The 16,043-nt window shown below is 44.6% G+C and overlaps 2 protein-coding genes across 7 annotated transcripts in view; both read left to right on the top strand.

Annotated features, from left to right (window-relative positions):
* CG45263 (uncharacterized protein) overlaps positions 1–16,043 on the top strand; it is a 113,290-nt gene that overhangs the window by 45,541 nt on the left and 51,706 nt on the right. The window lies entirely within an intron of this gene.
* On the top strand, positions 11,480–12,255 carry Obp85a (Odorant-binding protein 85a; the record flags this gene model as incomplete). The annotated part of the gene is made up of 3 exons (NM_001347742.1): positions 11,480–11,512; positions 11,689–11,817; positions 11,875–12,255. The coding sequence occupies 3 exons, from the start codon at positions 11,480–11,482 to the stop codon at positions 12,253–12,255; spliced, it is 543 nt and encodes a 180-aa protein (NP_001334691.1).

Raw genomic sequence — 16,043 nt, 5'->3', positions numbered from 1 at the left:
GCATATTACACATACGCCCCATATTTCTCGTGTTTACCAAGTCTCTTGGCCCGGTCTCGAGGCTTCCAGCCGTTGGCCTCTCCTTGGGCTTGGCTCGTGCCAGCCACTTGCTAAGAACCCCCAAAGAAGCCCATACCATAACTAAGCCCCCCTTTTTGCATGTCTGGGAACAGTTCAGTGCCTGATATTCCGACTGCGACTATTTATTCGCTGTCTTCGTTACATGGCATGACATTGACTTTTATTTAAATGATTTCTCTCCACTGCACTGCCGCCTCGGCTCGCCTCGTCTCAATTCGGATTGGACTGGATTGGATTGGGCTAGGTGGCTGGGCGATAGGAGAGGGGCCGGGGTTTAGAAGGTTGGAAGTTCGACTGCCGGGGCAGATCCTTGAATGGCAATAGACTGCTGTGCTCTTGCCTTCAGCTGTTTGTTTTCGCCTGGCAGCCATTGTGCTTGTTGACTGAATGCAACTTGTAATAAATATTGCAGGCGCTCCACTTCCACTTCCTCGGCTCGCTGCTTCCGTTCGCTATAAATATTTGTTAGCCGTTTACTTTGCCATTGCTGATTTGTGATATCTGGTGGAAAATGTTCTCCTGCTCCAGCTGCAGCTGCAATTGCAGTGGATAATGTATTAAGCATTGTACGGGACCCAAAGGCAAATTGATCGCATAAATATGGTCATGTCCTATTCCTGTAACGACCCAGCTCTTAAGTATGCAACACATTTGCAATGAATTCATATTAATTACCCCGATAAGAGTGCAGCCATCGCAACCCCGTACCGAGCCGCCCCCGAAGGCTATTTCAATATGAAAACGACATAAATTTGGTCGAAATGCAAAATCGATTGCATTTCGCAACATTTGCCAAGGGATGGGCATATGCAATGAGCATACAGCATAATGCAGGCATACATGGTCATTAGGATGCTCTAATGTATCCGTGTCTCTGTGCCTGTGAGCATGTGTGTGTGTGTGTGTGTGTAATCAGAGCAACGCACAATACTACGAAATAAATTTTTAATTAACCCAAATTTCGAAACTAATAAAATGGCACAATGTACAATCGAACGGACAGTAGTGACACGCAATGAGGCCTTAATAATTTACCCAACCAACACACACACACAAAGTCAAAATTGTGGAAGGTCCTGTTTAGTTTCATTGTTGGTTTAGCGAGCGCAAAATTGATTTGATGCCGGCGGGCAAACAAGAAAACGAACATTGTTATTATGCAATTACAAGGCGGCCCAGAGTTAATGCACTGGATGATTATTATTAAAATATTTTCGAGCCCCTCGACAAACACAGACAGCCGGCGTCCTTCTTGTGTGTACATTTCACATAACAAATCATGTACAAACAATGTCACAGCAACACCTCCGCACCCGTGACCCGTGACCCGTGACCCGTGACCCGACTCCTTCCCCCTTCTGCCCATCGTCCGTTCGGTTTGGCGAACAAATATTTGCACACACAGGGTTTTGTAGGGTGGAAAATGGCCGGAAACCGCTGCTAAACGCTAGCGGATGTGGGGCGCAACAAGCGGGCTGTGAGGCGACTTCTGCTTTGCTGCTGCTGCTGCTGCTGCTGGCCAAAAACTTTGCCAATTAAACCAGAACCACTTAACCTAACCCAAAGTGATAACCCGAATGCCCCAAGCAAATCATGACAGCGCCAGGAAGTACCAACGCGTTTTCCATTGGCAACGCCAATTCTCCCAACAATTAACTGGTTGGCTGGCAGGCAGGCATTCAGGCAGGACCTTCTATTCTATTAACCAATGGGTGGTATTCTAGTGCGCTGGAGCAAAACCTTTAACTGTCACCCTGGCCGCAGTTTACGCTCAGATAGCCCCGGGCAGATCATAAACAATTTAAAATGTCATACATGGCGTATGCGCAACGCCATCGCTTACGCGTGCCAATTAAATAGTAGGTTAGGAATTATTTAACCCCCAGCAGCAGCAGCAAGGCAAACCTTAAGGAATCGGGTCGTAAACAAGGTCACCACACACACACACGAGCACACTTGCTTAAGTTTACGAGCTCGGTCGAAATACGTAAAGTTGTTTTTACGGCACCCACGACTACGTTGAATGACATACAAGCTTTGCTGTGTGCATTGTGCTATATGCTGTGTCCTATATATGTGTCCTTGTGTGTGGCTGTGTTTGTGGTATCAGTGGCCAAGTAATTAAGCAAAGTACAATTTCGTACCATTAAGTAATTTCACTCCATTCATTGACTCGCCGACCGACTGGCCAACTGGCACTTTGGCTCAATTCCCCACTCCCCTCTGCTGTGTTGTTGTTGTTAATTTATCGCTGGAGCAAATGGACTTTCCTGGCCGGCAAAAGCGAGTGCATAATGCTTCCCCCATCCACGGTGCGTATGTGTAATGTGCTGGCTCATTTACGTGTTCGTTTCGTTTCGTTTCGCTTGCTATTAAAAGGGATATCTGGCCAAAAGCGAGCTTATGCTCCAACGCGGCGTCTATTTAACATGTGGTCCTGTCCACTCCACCTGTCTTCCCCTTATCACCAAATGTCAGCCGTAAAGTGTGCTACAGTAGGTCAGATGTTATCCTTTTTCGTTTTTGGCCGCTCTGGGTGGAGTTGTGTTTATGGTCGGTTAAGTCAGTAAGTAAATTTTAATGCTCTTTTCGGTTAGTTTATCTTTGCCTTATTAATGTCTTACGGAGCAGGAGTAAGAGGCAGCGGAAGAATAACAAGCAAGGAAAACAGATTCTGACCCTTCGATATGCATTTCAATGAGTATTCCGGCACACAAACAAACTTCTCGGTCTTGGACAACAAGGAATAACAATAACGGCATTGCCAAATGCCTCAAAAAAGGAAAGCCCACGTCCTGTCTGTTTGCCGTTTGCTTGGGCTCCATCTCGTTTGTCCCCACTCAGCAGGTTCCGATGCCACACAATTGGCCAAATGCCATGCCAACAACGGAGAGGCCAAGGAAAACACACAAAAATGGAAACCAGTGCCGCAACCGCCAGTTGGTAACTGGTGACTGCCAACTGAAAGAGTATCAACCACATGCACACACACAAACCCAATGGATGGGGCACAATGCAAATGTGGCCAAGAACAGAACCAAACCGAACTGAACTGAACTGGACAGGACGTAGACTGAGTTGGTTGCAGGATTAGCAAAAGGTCCTGCATGTAAATCGAAAAGTAGTTCATGTTGATCGGTATTTGGTACGGCCTACAAATTGCCGACAAGCGGTAGAAAAAGATAGACCCTGGGTAAGATGTATCTAAGCCCAATGTCTTCTCGAGACACTCGACACATGCGTATGCCAGTACGCACATAAATAATGATGCAGATGTTTAGACGGAAAAATTTATGAGCATTGAAAATAACAGAATTCCGGCAAATGGACAACATAAATTAAGCTTCCTGGCAGACAGGAAAATTCTGCCTTCGTTGCACAAATTAATTTAATCGGAAAATGTTAAAAGTCAGCAAAAAATAAGCAATCAAAATGAAAATCAAATCAAATTAAATTCCATGTCAAATTCACGTTTGCAGGCGAAAGCTTTCCAATTGAAATGGTAATGGCCATACCAATGATCCTGGCAAATGCACCGACAACTGTGGCCAGTTCCTCCAACTGAGATCCGTCCAATCAGGACGCCCCCAGCATGTGTGTGACAATATGATGAATAATGTCGTCCCGGTTCTGAGAGTGGAGTACTCGCTAAAACTTTCTCCTCCGGGCCGCGTTTCAGAGTCCTGCGAAAAGGGTCAGGGCTGTAGCACAAGGGCCAAACAAACTTCTATACATTTAAAATGTTTTTCAATAAAACTTTTTCATACTGCAATTGTTTTTGCCATCTCGCACTGCTCTTATTTTCCTCGCGACTCCACTTCACCTCCAACAAGATGTCGCAGCTTTAGTCTCACTTCCTTGCACTTAAAAAAGGATAAGACTTCATACTCTGAAATTCCGAAAATGCAGTCTTCTGGTATTTAGTAATGCTATATATATATTATATATATTAAGTGGATATATTTAAATTTATTAAAGAAATATATTTGCTATACGTACTATGAAAATGTTATATTAAGTTGGTGTGTTTTTTTTCCGTGTCGTGCTCAGCTGTCAGTTCAATTGTTTTGCACTTGAAGGGCAATTTATCTTCGCAGCGGAGAAAAGCAAGGCGACTGCTTACAATGCATTTCCGGCACGGAGCCGGTCTGAGTGCCACACACAAGTGCATAATCCTTTTAAATACAACTTGACTGCAACTACGACGACGACGACGACGAAGACGACGATGAGTCCTTGGCAAGAACTAGAATACGACATGCACTCTGAAGGACTTATGTACTCGAGGGCTTGTTGGCTTGGTTTCCTGCCCTATGTGCGGGTCGGAATCTGCAAAATCAGGACAATCAATTGAAATTAACATTTAATTAGGCAGAGAAATGCCAGCCGTAATCGCGGACTGCTGCCCGCCCGCTCCAGTCATTCAAAAGCCATTTTACGCCAAAGGACATTAACAATTTTATGACAGAGTGCGCAGCAGATCGGAACCGGCCAGGACATAAAACGAGACAAACAATGCGAGCCGAATGTCCACCCAATAAAAGCCAGTTGGCTGTGAAAAGCGGGCATTTAAAACTTGATAAGTAATTAAAACTGGGCGTGGACTAGACAAGGCCCCGCCCCCAGCGGGTAGATAGTAGATATCCCTGGACAGAGCGGGGGCCATAAAAAATATGAGTGAGGTGCGTTCTGGCGTCGAACAGCCACAAAGTAGTAAAGTATAAAGTTGCCAACGGGGCCAGAACGTAAAGTACGTAGCTAGAAAGGACATCGGATCGTGGTGCGTGGTTCCTTGTCAGACACGGCTAAATAAAACATGAAAACTATGTGACAAAATGACACAAACGCACTGGCTCGTTGGGAAAGGCTTACACTAAGACTGTCGAGAAAATAAAAATAATAAAAGTAATGGCAACAACAAACTGTGACACACAAATAAAAAGTAAGTCAGCCAGTGCGAGTGTGAGGGAGATGGATTTGGGAAAGCCAAGGAAAGCAGTTCGCGAGCGAATTCCCCATAAAAACTGGGAAAAATGAAAGAAAAGGGGCATGACTATTCGCCCCCCCCCCCCCACCACCCTCCACACCACCATTCAACAAGGCAAACTATTAACAGAGCACCAAAGTGAGAAAGATTTGGGGAACGGGGAAATCGGGAGAGGAAGGGTGAGTTAAACTAGGTGAAAGCCGCACAAAACGACATCGTTGACAAAGGCATCTGGGGACGGGAGAGTTGGGGAAAAGGTAACGCTAAAAATGCCAAAAAGTGAGGATATGAACAAGTGTATCCATGTGAACACCCATCCACACACATACTAGCACACATTCGAGGGATGCCTTTTATGTGCATGGAAGCCATTTGTAGTTTATTGTTAGCTTTGTGTGAGTGTGTGTGTTAGCGTGTGTGTACGGTAGTGTGTACCGTTATCACTTTGTGCGCTGTCTATGAACAGCAGCCGTCGAGTTGGCCATAAAATATTATTTTATGATCTGCGGTCGTTGCTCCCTCAAGGAGATTTTCGTTTCCGAATTTGTTGCAATAAGTTGGATAGCGTATACCAAAAATGGGCTAACAAATCTGACCCATATCCAACGCAACCCAACCCTCGTGTACTCGAAATAAAGATCCCGGCTTAAGTCAACCGAGCTTACACGTAAATTTCGCATTCCTCGCCATCCTGCGCAGCTGAAGCTGAAGTTTATTTCTATATGCTTTCACAACGTGAGCGCATTTTGGAACTATCTGTTAACAGCGGGTGCATTCGTTATACCCACTCACCCACCCACTCGTCCTTTATCCTTGCTTCTGTTGTTTGCCATTTTCATTTGCTGCTCTCTTGTTTTTCACCGGCAAATATTTGCCTGGACTGCGCTTAGTCGGTGCACTCGTGCACTTGCATTCCACTTCCAGCTGCACTGCATCTCCACTGCAATTCGCCTAAAGTGTCATTGCGGGGTTGAAGCTACTTCCTGAACCTTTTCATAGCACAACTGGTTCAATTTAGTGGCGATAACGGTGCGAATGCGTAATATTTAATTGCCTTGTTCCAATCATTGTCTGGCTGCCTTGGTTTTCACAACCACTCCTCAGTTCCGGCCATAATGCCAATCAAAAGTCAATGCTATAAGCATTCAATTGTTTGCCACCGCATCCACACAGCCATGTAAACGCTCACATGATTCATGAGTATGAATTTTTACGATTCTGCCACGTACAATTTGAATACCCTTGGTGGAGCCATCGTTCCATCAACTTTGTGTCCTGGGTTGGTAAATTTGAAATGCTAACGTTATTTATACAGAAAATATTACAAATTTCTGTTTCTGCTATTTGTAAATATTATCAAAGTTATTTGTAAATGCTTGTTAATTAAATATAAATACAATTTAATTTAATTTAATTCAAATGTAATAATTTGCGAATATTTCTTTTTTTGAAGCGTATTTAAACTTTTCAAGCCTGCTGTTTCTGTTTCGTCCTTTTTCACTTTACTGATTTTCCCAATCATTTTCGCGAATGCGCCGCCGAGAACAAAGCCATCCGATCCAGCCCCGCCCCCGATTTCATCCTGTTCCGCCACTTCCGTCGCCGACATCGTGCAAACAAATGCGCATAAAAATCCATTATTTTAGCAAACACAACAAGCACACACACGCACACACATACACTACAGGATCCACTTCAGCAGCCCCCTCGCCGCCCCTTCACAATTCCAATGCATTGGTGTGCAGCTACAAGCAATTTTTTCTCTGCACAAAATAAATATAAGAGCGTTGAAACGAAAACATTTTGGAACAATATAAAAATTGCAAAAACGAGCGCTCTTGGATTCAGGGGTTGGATGCAGATGGGTGGCAGTTGTAGTTGGTAATGGGAGGGCGGTGGGGGTTGCCAGAAAGGTGCTAGCAGCCCCACAAGGCAGTGGGGCCAAGGATGAAGTGGGGGCGGCGTTTATTGGCAACAGTGTTGCTATTTGTGTAAACGACTCGTAAAATTTTATGTTGAAGCTGCTGCATAGTACTGGCACTGGTTCTGGCTCCTTTTTTCTTCCAACACTCTTCGCGTTATTTTAACCCTTTCTGCCATTTTTCGGTTGCGAGTACAAACACATGTACGGGGTCAGGGGTCAGCCTACAATTGAGCTGCATGTGGTAGTGGCTCCTTTTTTCGGGGGATTGCATACATTCGGACTGCGTTTCGATGGGGGAAATGGCGCAAATGATTGTAAACACTGATTACAATTATGCGGGCGGAAAACTGAAGGTGTGTATGTGTGTGTGCGTGAGCTTATCTGCCCATTAGCCCCCCCTTCCCGATGTTCCTCTGGCTATTTTCTTTTCAATTTGTTTTGTTGTCAGTTCCAGCGAAATTGACATCTATTTTATGTTGCAGCTGCATTTCAATTTTCCAGAAGCGTGAGGGGGGTGGGGGGGGTGGTGGTGGACTAGAGTACGAAATACATGTAAATATTGGATATTGATTGCATTTCGCTTCGCCTGCCAACTTGTCAATGTCAACATAGTGGCAAAGCGGGGCATCGGCGGTTTGGGAAAGCGTCGAGGCCGGGAAATGCGTGATAGATCGCTCAACAATGGCGCCAGCGGAAAAGCGAAAAACTTTTATTGAAATTCATTAGTCGAGTACTGAAAAAGTTTGCATATTTACTTCCGCCCTGTCATATAATTTCCTGTCTTTTTTTCGAATTTAACGAAGTGCAACTGACATGGCACTTGGTGTCTCCGTCACCATTTGAATATAATTATGACTGGCACACTGGGGCAAAATGTGCAACTGTCACCGGAAATCCCTATCGAAATGGGGGTAAACTACTACGCACACATCTAGTTCGAATTCCTCTGCATTTTATGTTGCTACACTAGAGGAGCAAAGATTTAATTTGCTGTTGAAGTTCGTGCATCTGCAGTCCCTCCAACTGCAGTTTACTTCCCCCGGTTCCTGGCTATGCAAATAGCCAAATGTTGGACCTGCCACTGCTGGCAAATATGATCCACTGCCGAAATGGTTGAGCTGAGGGCTCTGCGATGCTTGTGCTCCGGATTCTGTGTCCCAAATTAGAAACAAATTTGTTTAATTCGATAAAAAAAAAAGTTGATTAAGAGCAATGCAGGTGAATGAGACATATGCAAACAGAAAGTTCTCGGCTGGCAATTAACATCCTTGCTGAAAAATAAACACCAATATCATCAACTAAATGAAATTTATTTTAATTTCATATCCTTGAAGTGGAACCACTTACTCATCCTTCTCCCAAACGATATCCAAATGAATTGCAAGCGAAACTTGTGCAAAAACTATATACCTCGGATGATGTGTGTTGCTTTACTTATCATCAAAGCGTCTAATTCTGTTATATTTTGGCTGCTGGTTTTGGTTGCGTATAGGAGTACTGTACTACATTTGCGCTGCACATGTGTTTGTTATATGAGGGACGACCAAATGTCTGCGTGCCAGGAGGAAATGGTTTAATCTTGTTTGCCACGAGTGGAAATATGGCCAGGGCAAGGGTTAAAAATTAATGACGCGTTCCGGGGACCCAACACAAATGTTGTCAAAGGCATCAAAGTGCCTGCCCACACACACCCACCCACATCCACCCGCACCCACTCATTTCCACCCGCACACAGAATACGTGCAGGGAGCGTTTCCAATTAAGCCAATCGAGCTGCAAAAAGCCAACCAGGAACGGAAAGGGACGAGGAAGGGGAAGAGGATGTGGCAGTGGAAACGGCGCGTAATTAAAATTTAATTTGCGCCCAAAATTAGACTATGAAATTTCAATAAGGCGCTTCGCATGTTCGGCAGTGAAAAGGCAAATATTGTACTGCCCAAAAAAAAAAAAAAGCGAAATGGTAACAAAGTAAATTAGTTAAATTTTGCAACGAAAATCCCTTTGATTAAACGCAGCCAAGTGGATGAGACGGAGCTTTGGCATGGGAAGCTCAAAGAAAAATCTTCACGGGTGCAAATATTATTTATGCCCAGCTGCATCAGCAAAAAGGATGTGGGGCATTCCATCATGTTTCAACTTTAATATATTCCTGCAATTACTAATCCTATTTCATCAAGAGTATTTCCCAGATTTATGTAGCCCAAGTAAACACAGTTTTTTGCTGTGTAACCAAAGCTTGAGTAAATAACCAAGTCGCTGCTAAGCAGCCAAGATACAAGACAAACATGGCGACACATTCAGTCGTGTTGCCTTGTTCTACACTCCCTTGGCAATCTAAGCGCATAAATTGTCAGAACGAAGTGTTTGGATTAAGCTGCGAGTTGTGCTTGCGGCTAGCAGGAGACCATGACCTCGCCCGGCCACAGTGGCTAGGAGTGCACCACCCACATGTGTGGCATCCACCACCCACCTGCTGGCCAATTTATTTATACGCATTTAAAACTGATTTATGTGCGGGGCTAGGGCGACAGCTTTCCGCCCCCTCTTGGCCAGCAACCACGTGAGTTGCGTCTTTAATTTAGCTGCCAACAAAATCCAACCACTTCCCCCTATTTTTTTTTTTTTGCAAGCCACGCTGTTCGCCACAAATGCATTTTCAATGGAATTTCTCACTTGCTAACGTGTTTTCAGCTCTCGGAGCTCTATTTTCTCGTGAGCTGCCAACGATTTATGTGCCATGTTCTGGCGTTTCGCACTCGCCCCTCTTCACCCTTCCCCCTTCCATCATCCAGCCAGCGAGCTTGCTCCTTTGCTTAAAGTCGAATTTACCTTAAATCTGCTTTGGCACAATAAAAATACCCACACACTCCGCTAGGCCCTTTTTGCACAGCTTCCTGGCAACCGGGCCAAAAGACGCTTTACATGGTGCACACACTCTGTGGGAAAATCTGTTATCGCATTAACAATTTCCTACTAATTTCGACACACAACGAGGGAAGCTGGGTGGTGAGGGAAAAATCCTGCAAATATAATTAAATTGCGTGCAAAAACTAACCAGGACTTGGTGTAGGAAATATTATAGGAAACTACAGAGAAATCTGTATACTCTTCTAGATCTAAACAAAACATCGTAACATATTAAAATTAAGCCTATATAATATTAAAATGTATCGCTCTACATAAAAATAAGTATACCGCATAGGTAGAGTATGGTATGTAAGCATAATAATTTCATTAAGAATCAGGATTCTTCAGAGCAAAAAGTAAGAGAGCTTAATATTTCCCTCTTGTAGTTAAGTAATTATGCTAGGTGTCCCCCGGGAAAATACAACTGATTCGCGTTCGTCTGCCTGTCAGCAGGAGGCTTAAATATTTGTATTTGTTTTGCCATTAATTCACAAAAATCTTCATTATACATAAACATGTTATTTATACAGCCATCGGCTATTCACAAAGCGAAGTAAGCCGCTTGGCTGGCAGACACTGCGTGAAAGGGGGGGTGGACAGGAATCGACAAGGACAATGTGGGCACGCAACAATGCTCAAAGTGGAGAAACGAGGGGAACCGTGGCCAAGGCCTCGACATAAGTCCTTGCACATCAACTCAATTGATGACCCTTTGGCAGTTTAACTGCCTCAACATCGCTTAATGTGCACTCCATCAACATAAATCACTCATACGTCGCGTTAAACACGCTCAAACTTCAAATGACGTGTATTTAAGCGAAGGGGTGTGGTGGAAGGGGGGGGGGGGGAAGGGCACACGGCCATGGCCATAAATTAATTAAACCGACCCGCTTCTCTCTCGAAGGTCCAAGTTCGTGGCCCCGCCCCTTTCGCTTCTTTAAGCTGCAATTAAACTGTAAAAGCGAACGGTCCGCTGGCGAGCGATGGCAGCGGCGGCAACAGCAAATTACAACCATTTACAATTAATTTGAACAACACGCCGCCATGCAAATGGCGTGCCATGGCTCATAACTTCCAATGGCCACCGAAACCCACACGCCGACGCACTCTTTGAGCCATTAAAAAAGGACCAAAAGGCGAGCAACGTGCAAATACTCAATTAGCATATCAATAAATCAAGAAATGAGTGGTGTTGGTGCGGCAACGCCTCTGTCCTTCGCCGTCGGGGCAATCAAAATTTATTTAACAACGCCAAACAATTTATTAACTCACAGCGGGCCAAGTCGTTCGACCTTGAGGCTGGCAACGTGACGTATACGCAATCTGATGGCGTGCCAAACCAATTAATCAAGAAGCCCTGCGGCTCGGACGTATTGGATTGCACTTTTGTCAGGATACATATGAAAGTTATATGAGGTCGCATTGGTGTGAGCACTTTATCAGCGCAGGTATTGATGGTGTCAAAAACGGTGATTAATATAAATAATTAATTTCATCATGGTCAATTAAGCATGTTTTAATTGTAAAATGTTTTGTCTGATTTGGAAATAAATTAGTTTTATGCATCAGTCAGTTCTGAAATGTCCCCTGGGTCGGTGGTATTTTCCATGTTCGTAAGTTAGATCATTGTTATAATTCGCAAATTTGTTGATTAGTTTGGTTTAGCTACTGCTCAGGTATTTTTACCTGTTCAACTGCGAAATTAATTGCAAATTGGAAAGAAAAAGAGCCGCAGTATGTAAAAAACAAAATCAAAAACACACGACTCTAGTTTTATATATCCTACCAGGACCTATCCATTAAATGCTGCCAGCTAACACGTCCCAGTTTAGATAAAGGCAATTCCGAATGTAGGAAAAGCCTCAACTTGCCTGCGCACCGGAAATTCAACTTTGCCGAACTATATACGATTAATATGGTGAGCTCGGGTGGTGTAGCCAATACAAACTATATTCATTTGATCCTACAAACACAGTGCATTGAGGAGTGCAACTTCATAGGCTGTGGCTACATCGAAATCGATCCACCCTTTCGCTTGGATCTGGCCAACATTCGCACCAATCTGCAGACGATTGCACCCCAGCCACAGAATGAATCGATACCATTCCTGGTGGATGCGTATCGGAAATGCGAGCTATTCCGATCGTCGCACGGAAGACGATTCACTCTCCACCTGCCAGATATTGAATTCATCGAGGAACCCTGCAATCCCTTTGCCTTACAAATCACCATATGCGTCCGCATCCATGCCATGCAAAAGTGTCCCAGCGAATTTTACGTGGACAGCGACGAGTGCCGATTGGCCAGGGAATACTTCACCCAGTGCGTCGGGGATATTGAAACCAATCTTGCCTAGGCATCAACCTGAAATCGGCGAAAGTTCATACGTATCCTGTGAGAACTTCCACTGGAACGTGCTAGAATGTGTTGAAAAATAAAGGAAAAAGTCGTAAAAGTCATAGATGAAATATGGCAATTTGACTGTGAAGTCCTCGGTGTGGGTTATTCTGCTCTTGGCTGCACTGTCACAACTGCAAATTGAATCGCACTCATAGTCACACACACATACACACACACATGCTCGCATGTCAATGTCCTCTGCTGACTTTGCATAACTTCGTCTGCTGCTGCCAGCCCCCCTTGCCCCAAAAGCTTGTCTTTCACTATTTAAAGTTGTTAGTTTTTTGACACTTTTTTTTAACACATGCACATTACTTGCAATGCAAACGGGTATGTCCAATCTAAGGATTATTTGGTTGCGAGATAATGCCAGGATTAACATAAACTGATTTTAAAAGAGTATAACACTTTCAACTGTTAATATGCAAGGGAAAAAAGTTTCTAAGGAATCTACGTGATAACTAATGTTGAGTAATCCCTATTCGATCACTTGTTAAAGCAACATTGGCCCAGCCAAGTCAGCAGCAAAAGTTGCCGTTATATATAACACGTCTGTCGGTCTGTCTTCGGGTGGTTTCACTGTGTTTTTTTGTCGGTGTCGCAGGACATGTTATGCAACTGGAATAAAGGAGCAGAATTTATGTGTTAGCTGGATGACTGTGCCAGCAAGTCCTTGGCCCCAACCCACTGCCGCCCTGCCCCTTGCGTCCTCGGCGTGCCAATGTGTCTGGCTTTGCAGCGTCAGGTTAAACGGGATTTATGTCCTTCGAGACGTGCAGTCTCAGCCTGTTTTCTTAAAACAATTAACGAATTACGGCTCTCTCCTTTGGCCTCGCTCTCCTGACAAATCCATCTCTGTTCCATGTTTGTTTCTCTGGCAGGGAGTGGATCCCGTTCTGAACTGATTTGCATTTCCAGCCGAGAAGAAGCTGGCAGGGATGCCAACTGGATGCCCCGGGCCGACAATCAAAGGACTTTGGCTTGGCTTGGCATTTTTCTTTAATTACGCCCTCGAGTCAAATTAAAAGCAAATGATAGTTGTCTCCCTTTTGCTGTATCCTTTTCCCGCCTTTGCTACTTTCGTTATCTGTGGCACTCCGGGATTTTCCAGTTTACTTAGTCAAATCAAAGCTTTCAAGAAAATTGTTTTCCTTTCTTTCTGATGGTCAAACTGCTGACCAAGGACCAAGTCCTCCGCACATACACACACATACACATTGCTGCCGCCCACTTAAGGAGGATCTCACACATTCATAGCTCCTTATTACAGCTAGACTGCTTTGTTAGCTGCATGTCCTTGAGTGCACTCGAGTCGGAGCTTTTGAATTTGAGGTTTTTGTGGCCAATAATTTGTGTAATTAAGTGACCACCAACAGCCCCCCCCCCCCCTTTCAGTTAATTGCTTATTTGTGTAGCTAATTAGTTGGGTATTACCAACAAACAGAAGATGGTCAGGCATCTGAAGAAGACTTAGCTGCTGATGATGCTGATGATGATAATGGTGCCTCCGACAGTGGCTTAATTCACCTCACACCACAGATTCAGATTTTTTTCTCCACTCCCATCAGACGTTGTCTAGTAGCACTCGTAATTAAAAAAGATCCATAGAAGCGACGGGGAAGTACAAAAGTGAGGCACGTGTGCTCCTCATCCCTGGGAGGTCCTTCGCCTCGCCCCTCGCATGCCGCCTGGCATGCTGCATAATTCAGACTGGATCCTGCACCACTGCACCAGCAACCACCATAACAAGCTGGTGGGGCTGGCGGCGTGCAATCAAAATTATTATAATTGCGACGCGTTCGCCTTTGTGCGACAACAATGACTTCCGCTTCCGTGCTGAAATTCGCCTGTGTCTGCTTGTCATTCCATGTGCCATGTACCCACTGCATTGTTTTCCATCGCTGAAACAGAGATAGTGGGCTGGGTGGATGGAACAGCACATTAAGTGCCTGGAAAAGACGAGCAACAAAATGAACAGCTGCGGAATGGGGTAGGAGCAGGCGTACTCCGCCATGGGGAAGCTGAGAGATGGGAACAACGTGCTCAAGTCCTGGCAAAATGCAAAATGGATGGATGCTTGTTCCGGATGGGACACATTTTATGCAACCAGTTAGTATAATAGAGTGTAGCCAGCTAACTGAGCCATCTTGCTGCACGGGCATACTCATCAGATCAACTGGCCCAAGCTGCTGCGTCTAAATCTAATCAATCAATCAGTCAATCCGTCAGTCAGGCACTCAATCAGCAGTCAGGTCAAACATCAGCCACACTCGGCACCTAATGAAATAATTCAATTTGCGCTTGCCTTTGGCTTGATTATGATTATTATTATTATTACGACGACTGTGATTATCAACACTCCAACTTTGGCAGGCCTTATTAATTGGGACAAAGTGCTGGTTCTGACGAAGGAAATTCTCCCTGTCCAAATGTGATCGGTGGCCAATCAATGAAAGTGCCAGCCGCACGCAACGTACAATTTAATCAGTTTAATTAATAAGCAACATCGTTTGTCAGCACAAGGGTTTCCTCGGCCCGGAAATTGAGTGTCATTGTTTGTCACGGGCATAAACAGTTGGCTAAATGGCAGCCCTGATTGCTGCTGCTGCAATACTGTTGGCCAATGTTGTTGGCCTGGCCAAAAACCACAACTTGGCCTAGGCCTATTTTTAAATGACTTATTTATGGCACTCGAACAGGTCACGAATGGCAGGGCCGTCTCTGGTAATGGCTTCATTTGTCTGGCTCTGCCTGATTTATCTAAATGAATTGTTACTGCCGCGTATTTGTCACAATTCCAATGGGGTTTTATCTAACGATCCTGATCCTGGCCCACAGTCCAGTCCAGTCCTCCTTTGCCTGCTGACCCCTTCGTTTTGGCTTTCCGCTTCTAATTGCCTCGCATGCGACAGCCAAAGCCTGCCGTGGAAAACCCCTTTTTGCATATTTAGTGAGCCAAGCGAGGGGGCTTAGTGCTGTGCCCTGGCAAAATATGTGGCTACCAATTTCGCTTTGGGTCCCTTTCTGGATTTAAAACGCAATCCATAGTTTCGTGATCGATGGCCATAGACATTAATGGTGCTAAGTGGGCCATAAAAGCAAATGAAACTTTGCGGCGACTGCAGTTGAAGGCGGTCGTAGGAATTATATAAAAATTACATACATAAACTCGAGTGGCCACTTGACTGCCATATGAATCCGCACACTCAACATAAACACACCCACATACACACACACACCCATACCCACACCACTCAAGTGGTCCACTCAGACACAAATATTACAATGGCAGCGAGTACAATACAATAAATCAACGACTCGGGCAAACTCAGCAGCTCGACGGCCTGCTACAAATAAATGCATAAACTTCGAGTGTCAAACAACAAGGAAAGTATGAAATCTGGACGAGAAGTGGGAAAGTGGTAAAAATGGGACATGGGTAAGCAGGTTGAACCGTTCCAAACCATTTCGCTCGGCAATCAATGAGCTATGAAAATATGGAAAAATATAAGCGACAAAACGTGCCATCCATTGTCTATCCGAAATTCCGGGGTAAGTTGGCTATTTTGTCAGTTTACAAATCACCTTCCATATGCAGCTGACTGGTCAATTGGCGCCTGACATTACGCATTCGCAACGTTGGCCGTGAGGAACCTGAATCGTTGTTATACATAGATGCTTGCCAACTCATGAAATAATACAAGCACGCATCGATTTAACCTTTGCAGGGCGTGGCCCATCCAA

This window comes from Drosophila melanogaster, chromosome 3R (assembly GCF_000001215.4).
Source record: "Drosophila melanogaster chromosome 3R".
NCBI classification, from domain to species: domain Eukaryota; kingdom Metazoa; phylum Arthropoda; class Insecta; order Diptera; family Drosophilidae; genus Drosophila; species Drosophila melanogaster.
This window is presented reverse-complemented; position numbering and strand designations above follow the sequence as displayed.